We start from the raw sequence: 16,408 nt of genomic DNA, 5'->3' as shown, positions 1-16,408 counted from the left end.
CACTGCCGTGTTTTCGTGGGCACACCTGTGTGAAAGGTGATGCAGAGGTCAGGCAACAGACTGCACACCTTGAAGCCATTTTAAACTCCTTGATTGAAACCTCCTGAGCAGGTTCTGCATTTTACTGGCAGACAGGTTCCCTTCTCTGTGAGATTCCCTCATCTCTCTCTGTGCTTCTAAGAATCCTGAGTGTTGGAGCAGACAGGAGAGACCTGGAGCTCACAGTCTTGTTGTGCTTTGCAGGGTAATCTCTTCGACTTCCTGAGGCTGACAGGATGGAGGGGCTCCAAGGTGCTTTATTTTGGGGACCACCTGTACAGTGACTTGGCAGTAAGTGAATCTGGTGTTTGTTTTTGTCCTTTGTTTTGTGTGGGCTTGCTATGGCCAGTAGCACAGACACAAATAAAGGAGAGAGCCCAGTGTGTTGCTCACTTCACCACTCTGTTTTTCTAGGCCCTGTGCTGTGATGTGTGCGTGTGGCTCTGTTTGCTCTTGCTGTGTTGTACTTTTGATTAGCCTGTCCTCTGCCTGGGTGCCCTTGAAACCTGTCAACATACAAGCAATTGTGTGTGTGTGTGTGTACACGTATGAATGTGTGTGTTTGCTCGTGTTCTGTGTGCGTCTTCACTCGTGTCCCGTGTTTTCATGTTCGTGTGTGTGCTCCCCTCTGGTGGGGCAGCAGGGTCAGGGGTCAGGGGTCAGGGGTCCATGATGTCATCCTAACCCCGCGCCTCTCCTGCAGGACCTGATGCTGCGTCACGGCTGGAGGACGGGCGCCATCGTGCCGGAGCTGGAGGTGGAGACGAAGGTGGTGAACACGGAGCAGTACGCTCAGAGCCTCACCTGGCTGCAGGCCCTGACCGGCCTGCTGGAGCGCATGCAGGTGAGCCGGCGGCGCGCGCAGAGGCGGGGTCTTGCCCCGGTGTGCGTTTGCACCCCTTAGTTCTCACCCGGACTAAACCACAAACACAGGGTTAGCAGTCGCTGGGAGCTGCTTGGTGGCGTGTGGCTCAGTGAGCAGAGCCTGGGTTCTGACAGGATTATTACTGTGGTGAAGGGGGGACCTCGAGCCGGAGCTGCAAGCTCGGCGTTCCCCAGCCCTTAGTCCTCCAGGGTGGGCAGTGGAGCCCCTCTGGCATCCCCAACATGGCAGCTGGGTTTCCTCCAGCCCCAGGTTTCGTCCGCTTTTGTGGGGCCCCGATCTCCCACAGGGTTGTGTCCTCTTTCTCATGGCGTCTGCTCTCTTCCTCGCCCCCAGATGCATCGCGACGCGGAGTCGCAGAAGGTCCTGCAGGACTGGCTGAAGGAGCGGGAGGAGCTCAGGTACCTGTCCGCTGGGCGCGGGGGCCGGGGTCGGGCCAGCGCGGCCTGTCCCGGGGCTCGGCGCTCGACCTCGTCTTGCCCGAGAGCCGCTGGCATCGCCGCACTATCTGTCTGTCCGTCTGAAAGCTGGGTAGGGCCCGCGGCAGGATGGCGCCCTGAGCGGGGCTCCACTCCTCTGCGGGGCGCAGGGACAGTTCGGAGGCGCCTGCTCCCCCCAGGCGGCTCGTCCCAGACAGGTGGGAGGAAACCGGGTCACCCGGTGAAAACCCAGGCAGTGGGGGGGGGGGCGGTGAGGGTCCCCCGGGCCAGAAGTGAACCCAGGGCCCGCGAGCCCCGAGCCCGCTGCGGAAGGGCCAGAGCAGCAGCAGGGGCTTCTGGATCGCTGTGGGCGGGCGCCGCGCTGACCCTCCCTGTGCTTCCCTCTCCTCCCAGGGCCGTCACCAAGAACCTGTTCAACCCCCAGTTCGGCAGCATCTTCCGCACCTGCCACAACCCCACCTACTTCTCGCGCCGCCTGTGCCGCTTCTCCGACCTCTACATGGCCTCCATCAGCTGCCTGCTGAACTACGACCTCCGCTACACCTTCTACCCCCGCCGCACGCCCCTGCAGCACGAGGCGCCCCTCTGGATGGACCAGCTCTGCACGGGCTGCATGAAGACCCCCTTCCTGGAGGAGATGGCCCACATCCGCTAAACGGCGCCTCCGCTGTGTGGAGCAGCGCCGCCCTGCTGGGCACTTCAGGGATTGCAGTTCTCTCATCATTTTTATTTTTTTTGCTTTTTGGAACACAAATGTTAAAGGGACAAAAAAAACAAGAAAATACCCTACATATGAGGGCAGAAAAAAAGTACACCTTTTTTTGGGGCACCAAGAGTGTAATATGGTGTTGGCTGACCTTTGGAACTGCGTTCTCTCTTCTTTTTTTTTTTAATCTGCAGCAATTTGGTGTCAAAAAGGTCGAGAGTTGGGAGCTTCTGTTACAAAGAGGAGTGGAGACGAGCACTGCCTGTCGTGCTCTGCGCCAGTCCGCACCCGGAACAAGAAGAGCAGGCAGTAGCAGCAGTCTTCGGGGTACAGGCTGGTTTTGTAGCGAGACGAATGGTGTGGTGAAACGGCGCTCCTCTGTACACTCCGAAAATTGCACTTCTGACGGGGGGCTTAGCTGCCACTAGACCAGAAACTGATGTTGTTGTTTTTCTTTCTGGGGAGAGAACTGGAAAGCTAGTGTGACTGAACGACAGCGTTTGAAGCTTTGGAACAGGAATGTTTTTACTTTCGAGGCCCAGCTCCAGCCTTTTCCTCCTTTTGGTTCTGGCTGATGGGGCGAAGGAGACCTAAAGCCGAGTGGATCGTTCCCAGCTCCCTGCCTGGATTGGCTTTTTATCCCTGCCTTCGGCTTGGCTCGTGGCGCGGAGGGGGGCCCGCGCTCCAGACTCCCGGGCTCAGCACAGCCAGGTCTCCGCCGGGACGCCGGGAAACCTTGCTTTTTCTCCCCCTGTTTGTGGTTTTGCTGGAGGCGGCTGTGTTCCGGGGCGAAGCCGGGGGCGACCTGGGATCGGTCGCCGGAGCGCAGGCAACACGGGAACGAGACCCGGGAGGACCCGGCTTGTTTCCAGGGAGAGGCTGGGAACAGGGGGAGAGGCTCTCGCCTAAGGTGCTAAACTGACAAACTTCCTTTTTATCTTGAAACTTTCGAGCGTGTCCGCCGGGACTGTTGGAGAAGCCGCGGCACAGAACGGGAACAGGACTCGTTTTCGTCCTCTTCCCACGGGGGAGATCGTTCGGCTGGCGCGCGGGTTCCGGCTGCTGGCACCTGGCGGAGAGAGGCCAGGACTGTCCGGTGTTCTGCGGCCTTCGTCGATGTGCCTTATTTTTCCCCCCCAGTCGTGTGAGCCGAGCGATTCCTCCGTGTGTCTCGAGAGCGATGTGGGGGGTCTCTGTGGGAGGGGGGCGGGATGTAAGGAGGAATATTGGGAGGATTCAAGGAGGAACGCTGCATGTGAAGCAGAGGTGTATTTAATCACAGACAAGCAAGCGTCTGGTTTTCAGCGCCAAAGCCATTGAGCTCCCAAAGCGAGAGAGTCCTCACGTCCACTTCAGACGCCTCTCCGGGCTCGGTCGGCCGGGCGGAAGAGGCTTTTAGATCCCGCCGGAGCCCGGGAAAGCTGGAGAGCTGCCCGGCCCACAGGGGCGAGAACTCGGACCGGTGTGTTCCTGAAGGCAGACGGGGGGGACCCCAAGAACATCGTGCCCCCCGACACGCCGCCGCTGCCCCCCGCGCTGGGCGGGTCTGGTGCCGTTCGGGAGTGGTGGTCCGAGCCGGGCTGGTCGGGAAGGTCTTGCGCTTGAATCGCAGCCCCGGGGGGCTTGAGCGCTCCGCCAGTATCGGGGGAAGCCTCAACTTCTCGGCCTTGTGGGCTCCAGCCGGCGTCCCGAACCCTGGGGCTGCCCCCTGCTTCAGAGTGACCCCCGCCCGCACCCCGCTGGCCGTCGGGGCTGAAGTGTGGCTGCAGCCAGGCCACCTGCGCTGTCCCGCTGGGTGGGGCAGATCGATCTGCATTTTGTGGGCACTTTTCTTCTGCTGCTGCTCGCGTCCCCTGCCTGTCTCCCCCGCGCGGCGTCTGTAAGACGCTGACCCGCCGTCGTCCCCGTCGCTGTTAGCTGTGTCCATTAACACGTTACTGTTTTTATGATGTTTAACTGCTAAACGCACAACGTGGCTCTCCTTTCCCTCCCCCTCTCGTGCACGCGGGGCAGCCCTGCCAGGGTGTGTACCCGGAGGCGTGTCCCAGCGTCCGCGATGCAGCAGTCTGGCCCCGCTGCTGTGTTGAGCCAGAGACCTGGCAGATGTGACAAAGGCAGCAGATTTTTCTTACCTGCTGTGAAAATTCCCACCCTCCCGGCTCTGAGCAGGCAACGCTGGCCGAAATGAAGCACGGGTTCGGAATGATTTGCTTTTGACAGAACCCTACGAACTTTTGCGTGACTCGAGAACGCCAAGGGGCTTCTCTTGTGATCAAAGCGCAGGGGCCCCGTGACGCCCCCCTTCTCTCCTGGGGCGCCCCAGTCCAGCAGGTCCTCTAGGTCTCTGTAGGTCGGTTGGTTCCTGACGATCGAGAAGGCCTGTAACTGACTGATTATTTAACCAAGTGATCCGATTGATCATGAGACCTTAGGCTGTGGTCCCAAGCGATCTCTAAATTACTCAGATCACATGCGTAATTGATCATGTGATAACTTCTCCGGGTCTTCGGAGAGTTCGGCGATTTTTCCCGTGAGGTACAAATCCTGCTGGACGGAGGCTCTCCAGAACCAAGCCGGAGCCCGTCCGGTTACTCGGAGCAGAGGCTGCGGGCGCCGAGCCCCGGGCTGCTCCAGGACGGCGGGCGTCTGGTGTCGGCGCCTCCCGAGTGGCGTTGCCTGCTGTGCGTTCGGCTGAAAGGAGAGCCGCCACCTTTTCCATTCTCCTTCGTTGTCTTTAATAAGCTGATGTGGGAGAGTCCCCCTGCGCGCGCCTCCCCAGACGGAGACGGCCGGGAACCGCTCCCCGGGCGCCGCGGGGGTCGGGGGGGCCTGCTAGGGGGACGCACCCGCTGCTTGTGACAGAGGGGGTCTTGGAGGGCGGAGGAGGAAGCCGTTCCCTAATCCGCACAATTGACTGTGGTCTTCCTGCGGGGGATTTCAGGCGGTTTCTGGACTTAGACTTAGATCTGATCCCATCATCTGTTTGTTTTTTATTCCGTTACGTTCTAAGCAGGGTTTTTAAGCCCCTTTCTATGGGTCCGATCCTGCTCTCGGAGAGCCACGCCCGAGCGCCCTCCGGCCGGCAATCTCGGAACGCTCGGAACAGCTCTCCCTTCTTGACGGCCTGCGAAGACCGTGTTTACTGTCGAGATCTTTGAAGCCACAATGCCAGCACCCCGTTGCTCTCATTCCCGGCTGGGCTCCAGTTCCGCCCACGTGTTCCGAGCCTTCGGAGATTGCTTGGGAGGAGGTCTTGGGAGGAGAAGGGTGTTGGCTCTCCGCCCAGGGTTGCTCACCGCTGGGATAACTCTGGATTTGCCACAGCCTTGTTTCCAGCAGGTCTGCTCAAACTGCTTCTCACAGGACTGTTTTGGTAACAATTTGTTGTCTTCCCCACGACACTGATGTCTAGAATGATTACCATCCAACAGATTTTAAAAGTCCTGCTGTTTAGTTGTCCGAAATCGCCTGGGTCCTTCATTAACTCAGCCCTCCTCTTCCTCTCTGCTTGCTGTCTCTGCTGCCCCCCTCCTGCGTACGGGAGGAGGGGCTTTTTATAAACGTAGGCGTGCGTAGGTCATTATGTAGACAAGTGGTCCGTGTATGTTAAAGAAAAAGTTGGAATTTTAATTAAAATAAAAATTGAAAACAGGGTAATAAACCTCTGGAGTGTTGCTTTTTTTCCCCCATTTTCATCAGACTTCAGCTGCAGCAGCACAGCTGTGCCGTGAAAATCGGCTCTCTGGTTCGCAGATTAAAAAAAGTTTGAACTGCCTGTTTCGGAAGGTGTGGTCTTGATATTTTTTTTTAGAGGCTTCAGCATGCTTTGCAGCAGTCCCTGTGAAATGTGGTGCTGGACGCGTGTTGGTTCTATCTCAGTCTTGAAGCTGTGGGGGTCACCAGAGCAGCTCAAGTCCTGCTGCCTGAGAAGGAGGCGTTGTTGGTCGATTTTGAGTATTTTAATGTTCTTAACCCAGTGGCCGAGTCCAGTCTGCGGCCCTTGCCAAGATCGCCAACCGTGCCAAAAGCCAGCTGTCAGAAAGGTAGGGGCACAGAGGGCTGCAGGAGTCTGGAACTCATCGTCTGGCCCCACTGGTTGAGAAAGGGGCAGAGTTTTATATGAACAAACTAGAGCAACATACAGATGTCACATGTTACTGCATGCTCTTCACGACCTGGGGTTGAAGGCCTGCACGCGGTGTGGTTCGTCTTATAACCACGATGAGGTCAGACCCTTGCAGAGTCCGAGACCCCCAGAAGCCCTGCAGGACTGTTCACTGAATCCTCCGTAAGTGGGCTGGAGTTCGTGACTCCGATCATCCAGGTCTGACAGGGGACCCTGTGTTTTCATGCTATTGTGTATTTTGAATGCTGAGGGTGGATTTCTTGGAAGGGAGTTGATCAGAGTGTTGAAAATTCCCGTGAATTAACGTTTAAAAAAAACATTACAGTAAACGGTTACAGCTGTTTGGGGCAGAATGACGTGTACCCACCAGTGCTTGCTCCAAATTAGTCCCATCAGAATGTGAATGAACGTTTCAGGGCTTGTTTTTTTTTGGGGGGGGGACAGTTTTTCTAAGAAGAAAACTATAATCAAATAAGCGATTAAAAAAATCTGGCGCCCGATGCCAATGTAAAAAAAAAAAGCTGGATAATTGCATTAAAACTTTTTCGTAGTAGCTTAATATTCCCCAATGTGTTATACATTGTGCTTTGGGGATGTTGTGTACGTGTGTTTTAAGCATTTTGAATTTGTTTTCTGTATAATGTTATAAATAAAGTATGGGGTAAAAACTACATACTGTAAAACTGTACAGTTTTTTTAAAAGAACCTTAAAAAACTACATATGCATTTGAAGTACAGTTTTGCAGAAACAGGGCTGTACAGGTGACTGTACTGCAGCTTTTTTAATAAAAAAGCAGATTGCATTTGGAACCCTACCAGTTAAATGACTAAGATACAGTTTGAAAATGATATACAACATAATCCGTCGCTGAAAAACAGAAGATCTATTTACTTGATCCATGGATCTCCAGCTAGGAACCCTCCTATAGTTCTTACTGGTTTGTTTCTGTTCAATGGTTAATTAGAAAGGAGGGAAATGTTTTTTAAAAAGACAGCTATTAAAAAGTCTATCACCAGCCCTCTGTCAGCAACAGGTCAACTCTGAGAAACGAGGGTTTGTTTTTTTGGCTGCTAAGGCAGTTGGCAGAATTTGACTTCACTCTGCCTCTAGACCGCAGGGCTGTGATCTGACAGGGAGGAGGTGTGGGGAGTGCCCTGGGCCCTCGACCTCTGACCTTTGCCCCTCTGCTGGTGCTAAGGAGGCAGAGCTGGAGAGGTGAGCTAATGACTTCACAGAAACTGGGCTGTGAGGCTGATAATAAATTAGATGAAAAAGCAGGTGTCCTAGGCCAAGACCTGCAAGCTTCTGTAGGGAATTCGCTGTCTCCACAGCAGGGGGCAGGGACAGGCTGTGAGGCGGTCTCACTCCATATAAATGAGCCCAGGTGTCTCTTTAATCTTGGCCAATCCATCACCTGCTGTCGCTGCTTGCTGCGGCTCTCCGAGAGCCCTGCCTGGAATGTGGAGAGTCTGCAGGCCAGTTCTTAGGCTGAATTCTCATTTTTCAGTTGCCTGCCTTAATGAGTGCAGAGATCAGCGCCGGTTAGCTTGTCTGCCAGGCTGGCTGACCCCCTCCTCGAGAGAATTCGCTGCAGAATCTGCAGTGGAGCACGGACCAGAGGCCACGAGTGGAGACTGAAGGGAAGAGCATTTAAAACCCAGAACAGGAGTCACTGCTTTACACAAAAGGTTGTGGGAGTGTGGAACAAGCTGCCCAGCCACATGGTTGAAGTCAATGTCCTGACTTCTTTCAGGAAACAGCTGGATGAGATCCTTGGATCAACTAACTGCTATGAGCGTGTGAGGGACTAGGGCAGGGTGATCTTGTTTGAAGCGACCTGACACATAGAAAGCCGCTTTTTCCCAGAAGCACAGGGCGCAAGGCAGGTCTCCACCCCTGACCCAGGGTGGCCCAGACTCCTGTCCCACGCGGAAGTGTTATTTCTCAACCTGTGACCCAGATTCAGACACAACGGGGAGTGCTGCCCTCGGTATGATCGCAGCCAGCTGTGAACACCCAAGCCCACGAGGGGAGAACGTGCAGACTCCGCACAGGAGGTGCACACGGGGCCCTGGAGCAATCGTGACCCCCTGCACAGAACACAGGATTGCCACCGGTGTGTAGTGCTCTGCCCCCTGGTGGCCGGTTTGGGGGAAATGCACCCGCCTCTCTAAGAGTGCAGTGTGGGAAACCAGCCGAGGCTCTCCGCGTCGCTGCAGCCGTGAGCGCACGAAGCCCAAAACTTCTGCTCCCGTAACAACAACAACAACAACCATAATACCGAAAAGAGAGTGGATCGCCAAAGGTATCGCAGTCGCTTGTCTAGCGGCTGAAATGTCTCGTGAAATTTGGAAGTTCTGGAGCGAGTTGTGAACGAGCCTGCCGGGGAGCGCGCCCCCACCCCACCTGTGCGCACCTGGCTCAGGTGTCCCGCGCAGGTGAGACTGACGACACGTCCTCCCGGGGTCCCGTCCTCCTCCTCCTCCTCCTCCTCACGGGGCGACGGCTCGGTTCTGCCGCTGGGTTTCTGTTCCGTTTAGCGCCGGGGCCGAGGGCAGCCCGACCCGTTACATGACCCCGGGCCCAAGGAGCTGAGCGGAGCCTCTTTCTGCAGAGTCAGACGGTCTGTCGAGTTTTATACCTGTCTGTGGTTAATTGTGTCTGTGCACGAAGGGGTTTTGTGAAGGAGTCCAGGGTCATGTGGGGGGACACCGAGAGCAGGCCGGGACGTGTGGCGACGGCAGCTCCTGCTGGCACACGGGACACAGGCGGGCCAGCAAGAGAATTTAAACGTCTGTCCTGAAAGAGACTGGCCGCCAGTGCAGGTTCATAAGAACGGCTCAGCACTCGAGCAGCGCGGATCTGGACAAACTGTCGTTTCTGTAGACATTTCCTCGATGAACCAGCAAACAAGGCATTGCAATGATCTAATCCTGAGGAGTCAGAAACATGAACTGATTTCTCTGCAGCAGTGAAGGAAATAATCGGTCTTAAACGGGATATAAATACACATACAAATACAAAGAGCAGGGAGCTGTAGAGTTTGCGAACATGTGAGTTAAAAATGTTTTCAGCAGTCCTGGGGACAGCTAGCAGGAGAAAATCAAATATTAATACAGGGGATGAATTTTTCATGGTATGGTACTTGAACTCCTCCCTCAGGTCCAGAGAAAACTCTCCCTTTGGACGTCTGGGACGACTGAGCCAAGATCCACAGTTCAGGTGAGTCTCCAGGGCTTTTAAGACTTTCCTATTTCACTTAAGCCATCTTGTGTCTGAAACCTTGTAAGAGAGTTACGTCTGTGTAAACTATATTACTGATCCTGCACTTAGAGAAGCAACAGGATCTAATCCCGGAATTGAGCCTGTCTCTCAATAATAGTTATAATACAGTGTGTGATCTCCTGTCCCAGCCTGAGGAACAGACAGTGAGCCTGTCTCTCAATAATAATAATAATAATACAGTGTGTGATCTCCTGTCCCAGCCTGAGGAACAGACAGTGAGCCTGTCTCTCAATAATAATAATACAGTGTGTGATCTCCTGTCCCAGCCTGAGGAACAGACAGTGAGCCTGTCTCTCAATAATAATAATAATACAGTATGTGATCTCCTGTCCCAGCCTGAGGAACAGACAGTGAGCCTGTCTCTCAATAATAATAATACAGTGTGTGATCTCCTGTCCCAGCCTGAGGAACAGTGAGCCTGTCTCTCAATAATAATAATACAGTGTGTGATCTCCTGTCCCAGCCTGAGGAACAGACAGTGAGCCTGTCTCTCAATAATAATAATAATAATAATAATAATAATAATACAGTGTGCGATATGTTTTTTGTTGTTGTGAATGTCTTGCTAATTGTTATTGCTTTGGCACTTCATCAGTCATGCCAATAAAGCTTTTTGAAATGGAACTTGAATTTGACAGGAGACTGAGGAATGCTGGACACCTTGCTCCTCACTGCCTCCCTGTCTCATCCTGGTAACAGTCTGATGTGGAGGGGATGAGGCGCCTGCTCTTGAGACTCAGGGGCGGACCTCTTGTCACGGCTATGTTTCTGCACTGTATAATGACTCTGTCCAGCACACTGTGTTTATCTCGCCCTCAGATCTGTTTGTTAATGGGTTATGTCCCCTGGGGGGCAGATAATGTCTGCCTGGACTCAGAGTGGGTTTTATTCTTTGTAGGATGAACTTTGTCCAAAGCCTTTAAATTGCAGGCCTGTTTTTCCTGCGGTTGTTACCTAAGGGTCTTCTCATCTCTGCCCCCATGCGTCCTGTAGCCCTGTGTCCTCTCACAGACCCTGCTGGTGTTTGTCCTGTGGTCTCCCTGTGTCCCTGAAGGAGCTGGGAGCTTCCCGACCCGCTGCAGACCTCGCAGAGGGAAGAGCCCGCGCTGCATGTCTCCCGCGGCCCCAGCATGCAGCACGAGCTGTGGCTGAAAGCGAAGCTGCAGGTCCTGGGCTCGCTGAAGCCGGTCAGCGCGATGAGGGACGCGTCCAGCAATCCCGACAGCGCGGGGGACGCCAGCGGTGAGCCCCTGCCCTGCCCTTGCACACGGGGGGTACACTATCCGGGGGCACCCCACCTTCTCCTCCTCCGCCTCTGGCGTGAAGCTCTTGGGCCGCGCTGTAGCACCGGAGGAGAAGGCGATGAAACCAGAACTTCCTGAGACCCAGAATACTTTGCAGCTTCGCCAGAAGGCCTCGACTGCCTGGCCACCCTGTCAGGCGCTAGGCTCTTCCATGACGCTGTACCAGAGAGGAGCCGCTGGGAGGACAGCTTCCCCGCGTTTCAAAGTGTTGAACCCGGTACAACCGCTACGGTTGCAAAAGGATACAAAAACAGATTCAATTTAATACGCCCTCCCGCCCAGACTCACCGTCCCCCCCTTCCTCACCCTGGGTGCTCACCGACAGCCTGGAAATCAGCTGTTTCTGCATGGTCAGAAAACAATGTGCTCCTAGTGTCAGATCATGAACGGATCATAAATTAATCACCAACAAAAACCGTGCAGGATGGGTGGAACAACCCCCTCTCGTCTCGTGACCTTTCTCTTGTTCTCATGAGTGTGTTTATTAATCCCTCATGCTGAGTCGGTGCTCTCTTTCTGGGGGACAAGGGCTCATTCATGAACCTTTTGCTTTTCTAAAAAAACCTTAGGAGCCCAGGCCAATATAATTACTGCATCTATGGATTTATAATGGTCACTTATATATTATGTAGTCTTACTGTAAGACACTTTGCATGCAAGCGAGTAAATAATGACAATAATACTACATTTGCACCATCAAGGCTTTATGTTACAATTTATCATTTAAAGTCATCCAAAAACACGTAAATCTAGAACAGGCAGCAATGAAGTTTTGATTTATAAATAATGGACCTTTTTACCTATTTAGATGACGGGTATTGTTTCAGATCAGATTTGGAACACCTGTCTGTCTTGCAGTTTGCGCCACCAAAGAGGAAGGTGTTGGTGCCGCAGGACCAATCAGCTCTCTCGGCCCGATCACGCCCACCAAACCTGCCAATCCCATCAAGGCCTCCAGGACCCACCAGGAACTCCACAAGGAGCTCCTCATGGCGCACAGGAAGTAAGGGGGAGAGGGGCATTGTGGGACTTCGTTAAGTCTCATGCCGTGTGAGCTTGTGAAGAGAAACCAGAAGCCTCCGTGGGCAACCAGAGTGTTGGGACAGTGTTCATTAACCCGGACTGACAGTATGCCGGTATCACAGTATCACGTGCCTTGTGCCTCAGGTGGTGTACTCTGTCTCTTTTACTTTCTCGTCTTCAGTTTCTGTTTTCACATCACCCACACGTTTTGCTGATGATATCACTACAGGCAGTGGCCGTGTCTTCTTTTCATATCACTCCTACACTTTCACCTCTGCATCGGTGGCCTGAAAAGCCACATGTTCAACAGAAGGCCTTGTCACTGACTTTTAAGACACTAAGTAATCTGTCTCCATCATAGGCCTCTGAACTCTGAAGCTGAGGCTGGTCCTTGTGCTCACTGTACCTGTGACTTAATCTCCGAATTCAGGTGACCAGACCTCTTCTGTTGCTGCTCCATTGTTAAGGAATGTCCATCCTCTGACATTCTGAAAGACAAATTCTTTGACTCTTTTCATATCTAAACTTATAACTCGGCTTTTTCCTAGGGCTTGTGTCTGATTGCCCTACAGTTTATCCTGTATGTGCTTGTTTCATTTTTGTTTTCATTTTTGTTTTTTTTTATCTCTTATTTCTCACTATGTACAGCATCCTTGGGTTTGTAAAGACACTTTATTGATAAAGTTATTATTAGAAATAACAATCCCTTCCCCAGTTTCCAAGTGCCCTCTTCCGTTCTCTCTCCATCTTTCTTTCAGCTGCTGTCTCCTCCTTCTCTCTTTCTCCATCCCTCCTGGCTTGTCCAGCCCTGTGTGAACACGGGGTGCGGGCCGCCTCCAGAGTGGAAAATTCCCTCTCTCTCTTGCTCTCTTGCTTTCCAAGTTATTAAAAATGAATGCACCTCGGTCTCGGGCCATCGGGTGACAGAAGCCATTCTTTCATCCAGAGACACATGAGAGAAAACTCCTGTGTGGAGTCTGCTCTTGCTGACTGAAAGGTAACACCTGCTCTTACTGCCCCTGCCTCCCTGAAGCTGTGAGGTGTACATAGCAGGGCACCGTGGCTGGCAGCCCTGAGTGAGATGTGGACACTGGCACCCAGTCAGTGGCGTTGGAGTTTAGTGTCTAAATCCTCATGTCACCATTAAAGAGTGATGATGTCCTCTGCACCCTCCTGTTTATTCTGTTACTTCTGATCTACCCTTTCACTCACCGTCATGTTCGGGCTGCATATATTCTCCATCTCTCCACCCCCCCTTGCACCTGCCTCCTCTGGAGCCACAGCCCTCTCTCTCTGTCCGTCCCTGTTCCCTCTCTGCTTCTCCATCTTGTTTCCTCTGGTCTCTGCACCCCTCGCTCACCTCTTCTCTCTGTTTTCGCCTGTTCCTCCTTCCGTTTGATCTGGTCTCTCCCCTCCAGTCTCGTTGTCTCCCTCTCTATTCCTCCAGCTCAGTTTCCCCCCCTCCTGCTGCCTGCTTGGCTTTGACGTGTCTCTGCTGCAGGGCTGGGACCCGGGCTCACCTGACGAGACCCAGGGCTCAGAGTGCCCGCCAGAGCACTTAGCTGGGCATGTGGGTCAGTCGGCTTCAAACCCGGATAGAGCCGGACAAAATGTTGTGTTAGTGGACCAGTAGGTGGTGCTCTTCCCCTCTGGACAAACATTTCCAAACCCGTGTCCCAGTATGGTGACAGGGGACACTGCTGTAGAAGGTCCCTCAGATGAAATATTATGCCGAGGGACTGGACTGGACTCCTTGGACATTAAAGATCCCAGGGCATAGTTTGTAAGAGTAAGGGTGTTAATCCCAGAGTCCAGCCTAAACTCCGCTCTGGGCTTCCCTGAAGGTCCCCTTTACTCGCTCCTCCCTGTGAGCTGCTGGTGGAGAATGGCTGCCCCACATCACTCTGGGGGGGGCTGCACTTCACTGGTGGATAAAGTGGGCCCCCTCCTCTAAGAGAAGCATTTTGACATGCTTTGTACAGGCGCTCTATAAGTGAATGGAATTGCTATTAAAATTAATGAAGAGTGCTCTTAAGTGGATTCTGTAACAAGAAGCCATTCCCTGCTCCTGCTGAGAGCTTGCAGACGACCCGTGTCTCCGGTTTGTATGCAGCTTGAATCAAACCAGCAGCTGCTGCAACAGGGGTGTGGAGTGTTGATGAAACCCCTGCTCTGATCTGCGCTTTGGATCGATGATTCTGTCCAGAGAAATGCAGGAGGAGGCGTCCACTGACATTGTGCCTTCCGATTAAATCCTCTTCTGAAAGAGTTCACGTAGGCAGGTGCATCAGCATGTGTAGTCTGCAAAGGAACAAGTAAAGGTTCAATCCGTGCTGAAAAGTAACACAACATTTTGGCTGTGGGGCTTGGTGATATGAATGTGTGCACTCTCCTTTCTGATTTTCCTTCATCAAATTGCTGCGTAGAGTATCTGTCCAGGACAGCACGTTGCCACCTGGGCAGAGAGAGGCACGGACTCAGCCCTGTCTCTCCCTGTCCGAGTCTCAGGGGTCTGGGGGTGAGCAGCAAGCCGGAGCTGCAGCTGGTGCTGGAGAGGCGCCAGCGAGAGAGGACGCAGAAGGAGGCGGGCGAGCAGGGCCGGACCCCCCTGGAGCTGGAGCTGCTGCGGAGGCAGCAGAGGCAGCAGGAGGTGAGGCAACAGGGCTCTGCCTCATCTGCATGGCTTTGTCCTGGAGGGGAATTTCAGCTTCCCTGGTGGTGTCTCAGCTCATGAAAGGAAGAGAAAGAAGCCAGATTTAAGGGCAGAAGGGGCTGAAGGGGTTAGCGGACAGGACAGAAAAGGCTGGCCAGGTCTCAGAGCTTCGAGTCCTCTGTCTCAAGAGTTCAGAGGTCAGTTTATCTGTCTCATGTGCAAGTGCAATGAAATGCTTATTTGCACCATGTATGTATGCGTGCGCGCGTGTGTGCGCGTGTGTGCGTGTGTGTGCGTGTCTGTGTGTGTCTGTGTGTGTGAGTGTGTGTGTCTTTGTGTGTGTCTTTGTGTGTGTCTTTGTGTGTGTCTTTGTGTGTGTCTTTGTGTGTGTGTGAGTGTGTGTCTTTGTGTGTGTCTTTGTGTGTGTCTGTGTGTGTGTCTGTGTGTGTGTCTGTGTGTGAGTGTGTGTGAGTGTGTGCTCCAGTACAAAGATGGAAGGGAACGCCAACTTAAAAACCGAACAACAGCAGCGACAACAACAAAGTGAAATAACTCTCAACTTGAATCAAACTCGGCACAAGCAGGTTGTAATAACCCTCAGTGGGAGAGACAGAGGCAGTCTCATGGAGGACTTGAGCCTCACAGCCTGTTGTCCTCAGGTGCTGCAGTTACTCAGCGGCCTCGCTGTCCTTCTGACCGCAGGTGGAACGGCAGCGCGAGAAGGAGCGAGAGGACACCCAGGTCCCCGAGCTTGTGAAAGTGAGACAGAACCTGAGGAAGACCGGTCCCAAGGAGCCCCCGGGCACCCAGGCCTGAAGAGCCGCCCGCCAGCCGCGCACTGGCGCAGAATCTCCCGGCCCAGCCTGGCCAGTCTGAGCTCAGATTCCCGGACTCCCGGACTCCCAGACTGAGACTCCCGGACTCCCAGACTCCCGGACTCCCAGACTGAGACACCCGGACACCCGGACTCCCGGACTCCCAGACTGAGACTCCCGGACTCCCAGACTCCCAGACTCCCGGACTCCCGGACTCCCGGACTCCCAGACTCCCAGACTCCCAGACTCCCAGACTCCCAGACTCCCAGACTCCCAGACTCCCAGACTGAGACACCCGGACTCTCGGACTCCCAGACTCAGGGACGCACAGACTCACCGATCCCTCAGGGCAGGGGAGAGTGGGAGACACACTCATGATGTCCCTTGACGATATGGACCCCCTTCTTCCAAGCTGAAGGAATTTAAGACAATTTCAGGAAACAACCAGCACTGAACAGAGGGAAAATGGCTGGAAGGGAGGGGAAAGAGTTTTTGCCAAACGGTCTATTTTCACATGACTTAGTGCGTGATCAACTTTCTTAGTTTTCTGCTGAAGCTTTTTCTGTGTTTTCTGTGCAGTGGACTAGTGTATCTCAGGATGGTGAATCAATGCTTTATGGTCATTACTGAACAAAGCTTCTCACTGTTTGGTTAGATCTTCCATACTCTGAAAACAAAATTCTTCCAAGACAGTATTTGAACTGAGAGTATTTATTGTTGTTATAATATCAAGTCCTTGTGTGTTTCATACAGTACCCCAGCCTAGACTGAACTGTGTTGTGGATGATCTATTTCTGCTGTCTGAAATGAGTGTGTTTCGCTGTGCTCCTCTGAGCAGTGTTTTTGTGTTCAAATGTACAAATAAAACCCAAAACAGCAGTGGGAACCCCGATATTTACCTCAGTATGGATCACTTGTTAAAGCATGGCAAACTGTCAGCTGAGTTTCCAACAGCACTCAGTGCTTAATTCTTCTTACTTCATCAGCCTCAGGTTAAGACTTCTTGCTGAACGTTATAGCTCCTGACAGGTGTCTGTTACCTGGCCTTAAGAAATAAAATCTGTGCACCATGCAAATATGTCTTGAGTTTTAACTTTTTCAGCTATTTTATTCCACCGAAATAGGATGTGTGT

General features: G+C 53.2%; 2 protein-coding genes across 7 annotated transcripts in view; both read left to right on the top strand.

Moving 5' to 3' along the window:
* Positions 1-5,729, top strand: part of nt5dc2 (5'-nucleotidase domain containing 2) — a 29,461-nt gene extending 23,732 nt beyond the window's left edge. Inside the window, exons 11-14 of the mRNA XM_006625396.3 lie at positions 244-330; positions 743-883; positions 1,259-1,323; positions 1,756-5,729. Of these exons, the coding sequence (XP_006625459.2) occupies positions 244-330; positions 743-883; positions 1,259-1,323; positions 1,756-2,017 (555 nt within the window). The 3' untranslated portion in view covers positions 2,018-5,729. The remainder of the gene's footprint in view (positions 1-243; positions 331-742; positions 884-1,258; positions 1,324-1,755) is intronic.
* Positions 5,730-8,386: 2,657 nt separating this feature from the next.
* On the top strand, positions 8,387-15,396 carry LOC102690983 (protein FAM107B). Of its 6 annotated transcripts, none has more exons than XM_069184536.1 (7): positions 8,387-8,633; positions 9,358-9,417; positions 10,535-10,722; positions 11,643-11,787; positions 12,169-12,237; positions 14,316-14,457; positions 15,163-15,396. In XM_069184536.1, exons 3-7 carry the CDS (start codon positions 10,611-10,613, stop codon positions 15,274-15,276), a joined length of 582 nt encoding a protein of 193 aa, XP_069040637.1. In that variant the 5' UTR covers positions 8,387-8,633; positions 9,358-9,417; positions 10,535-10,610; the 3' UTR covers positions 15,277-15,396. The 6 variants fall into 6 exon arrangements, with proteins under 6 accessions (XP_069040637.1, XP_069040611.1, XP_069040631.1 ...); XM_069184510.1 differs by having other exon boundaries at positions 10,474-10,722; XM_069184530.1 differs by lacking the exon at positions 8,387-8,633 and adding an exon at positions 8,657-8,818.
* The last annotated feature ends 1,012 nt before the right edge of the window (positions 15,397-16,408 follow it).

The sequence above is a fragment of the Lepisosteus oculatus genome, chromosome 2 (assembly GCF_040954835.1).
Source record: "Lepisosteus oculatus isolate fLepOcu1 chromosome 2, fLepOcu1.hap2, whole genome shotgun sequence".
NCBI classification, from domain to species: Eukaryota; Metazoa; Chordata; class Actinopteri; order Semionotiformes; family Lepisosteidae; genus Lepisosteus; species Lepisosteus oculatus.
The sequence above is the reverse complement of the archived record's forward strand: the minus strand, read 5'-3'. Positions and strand labels throughout refer to the sequence as shown.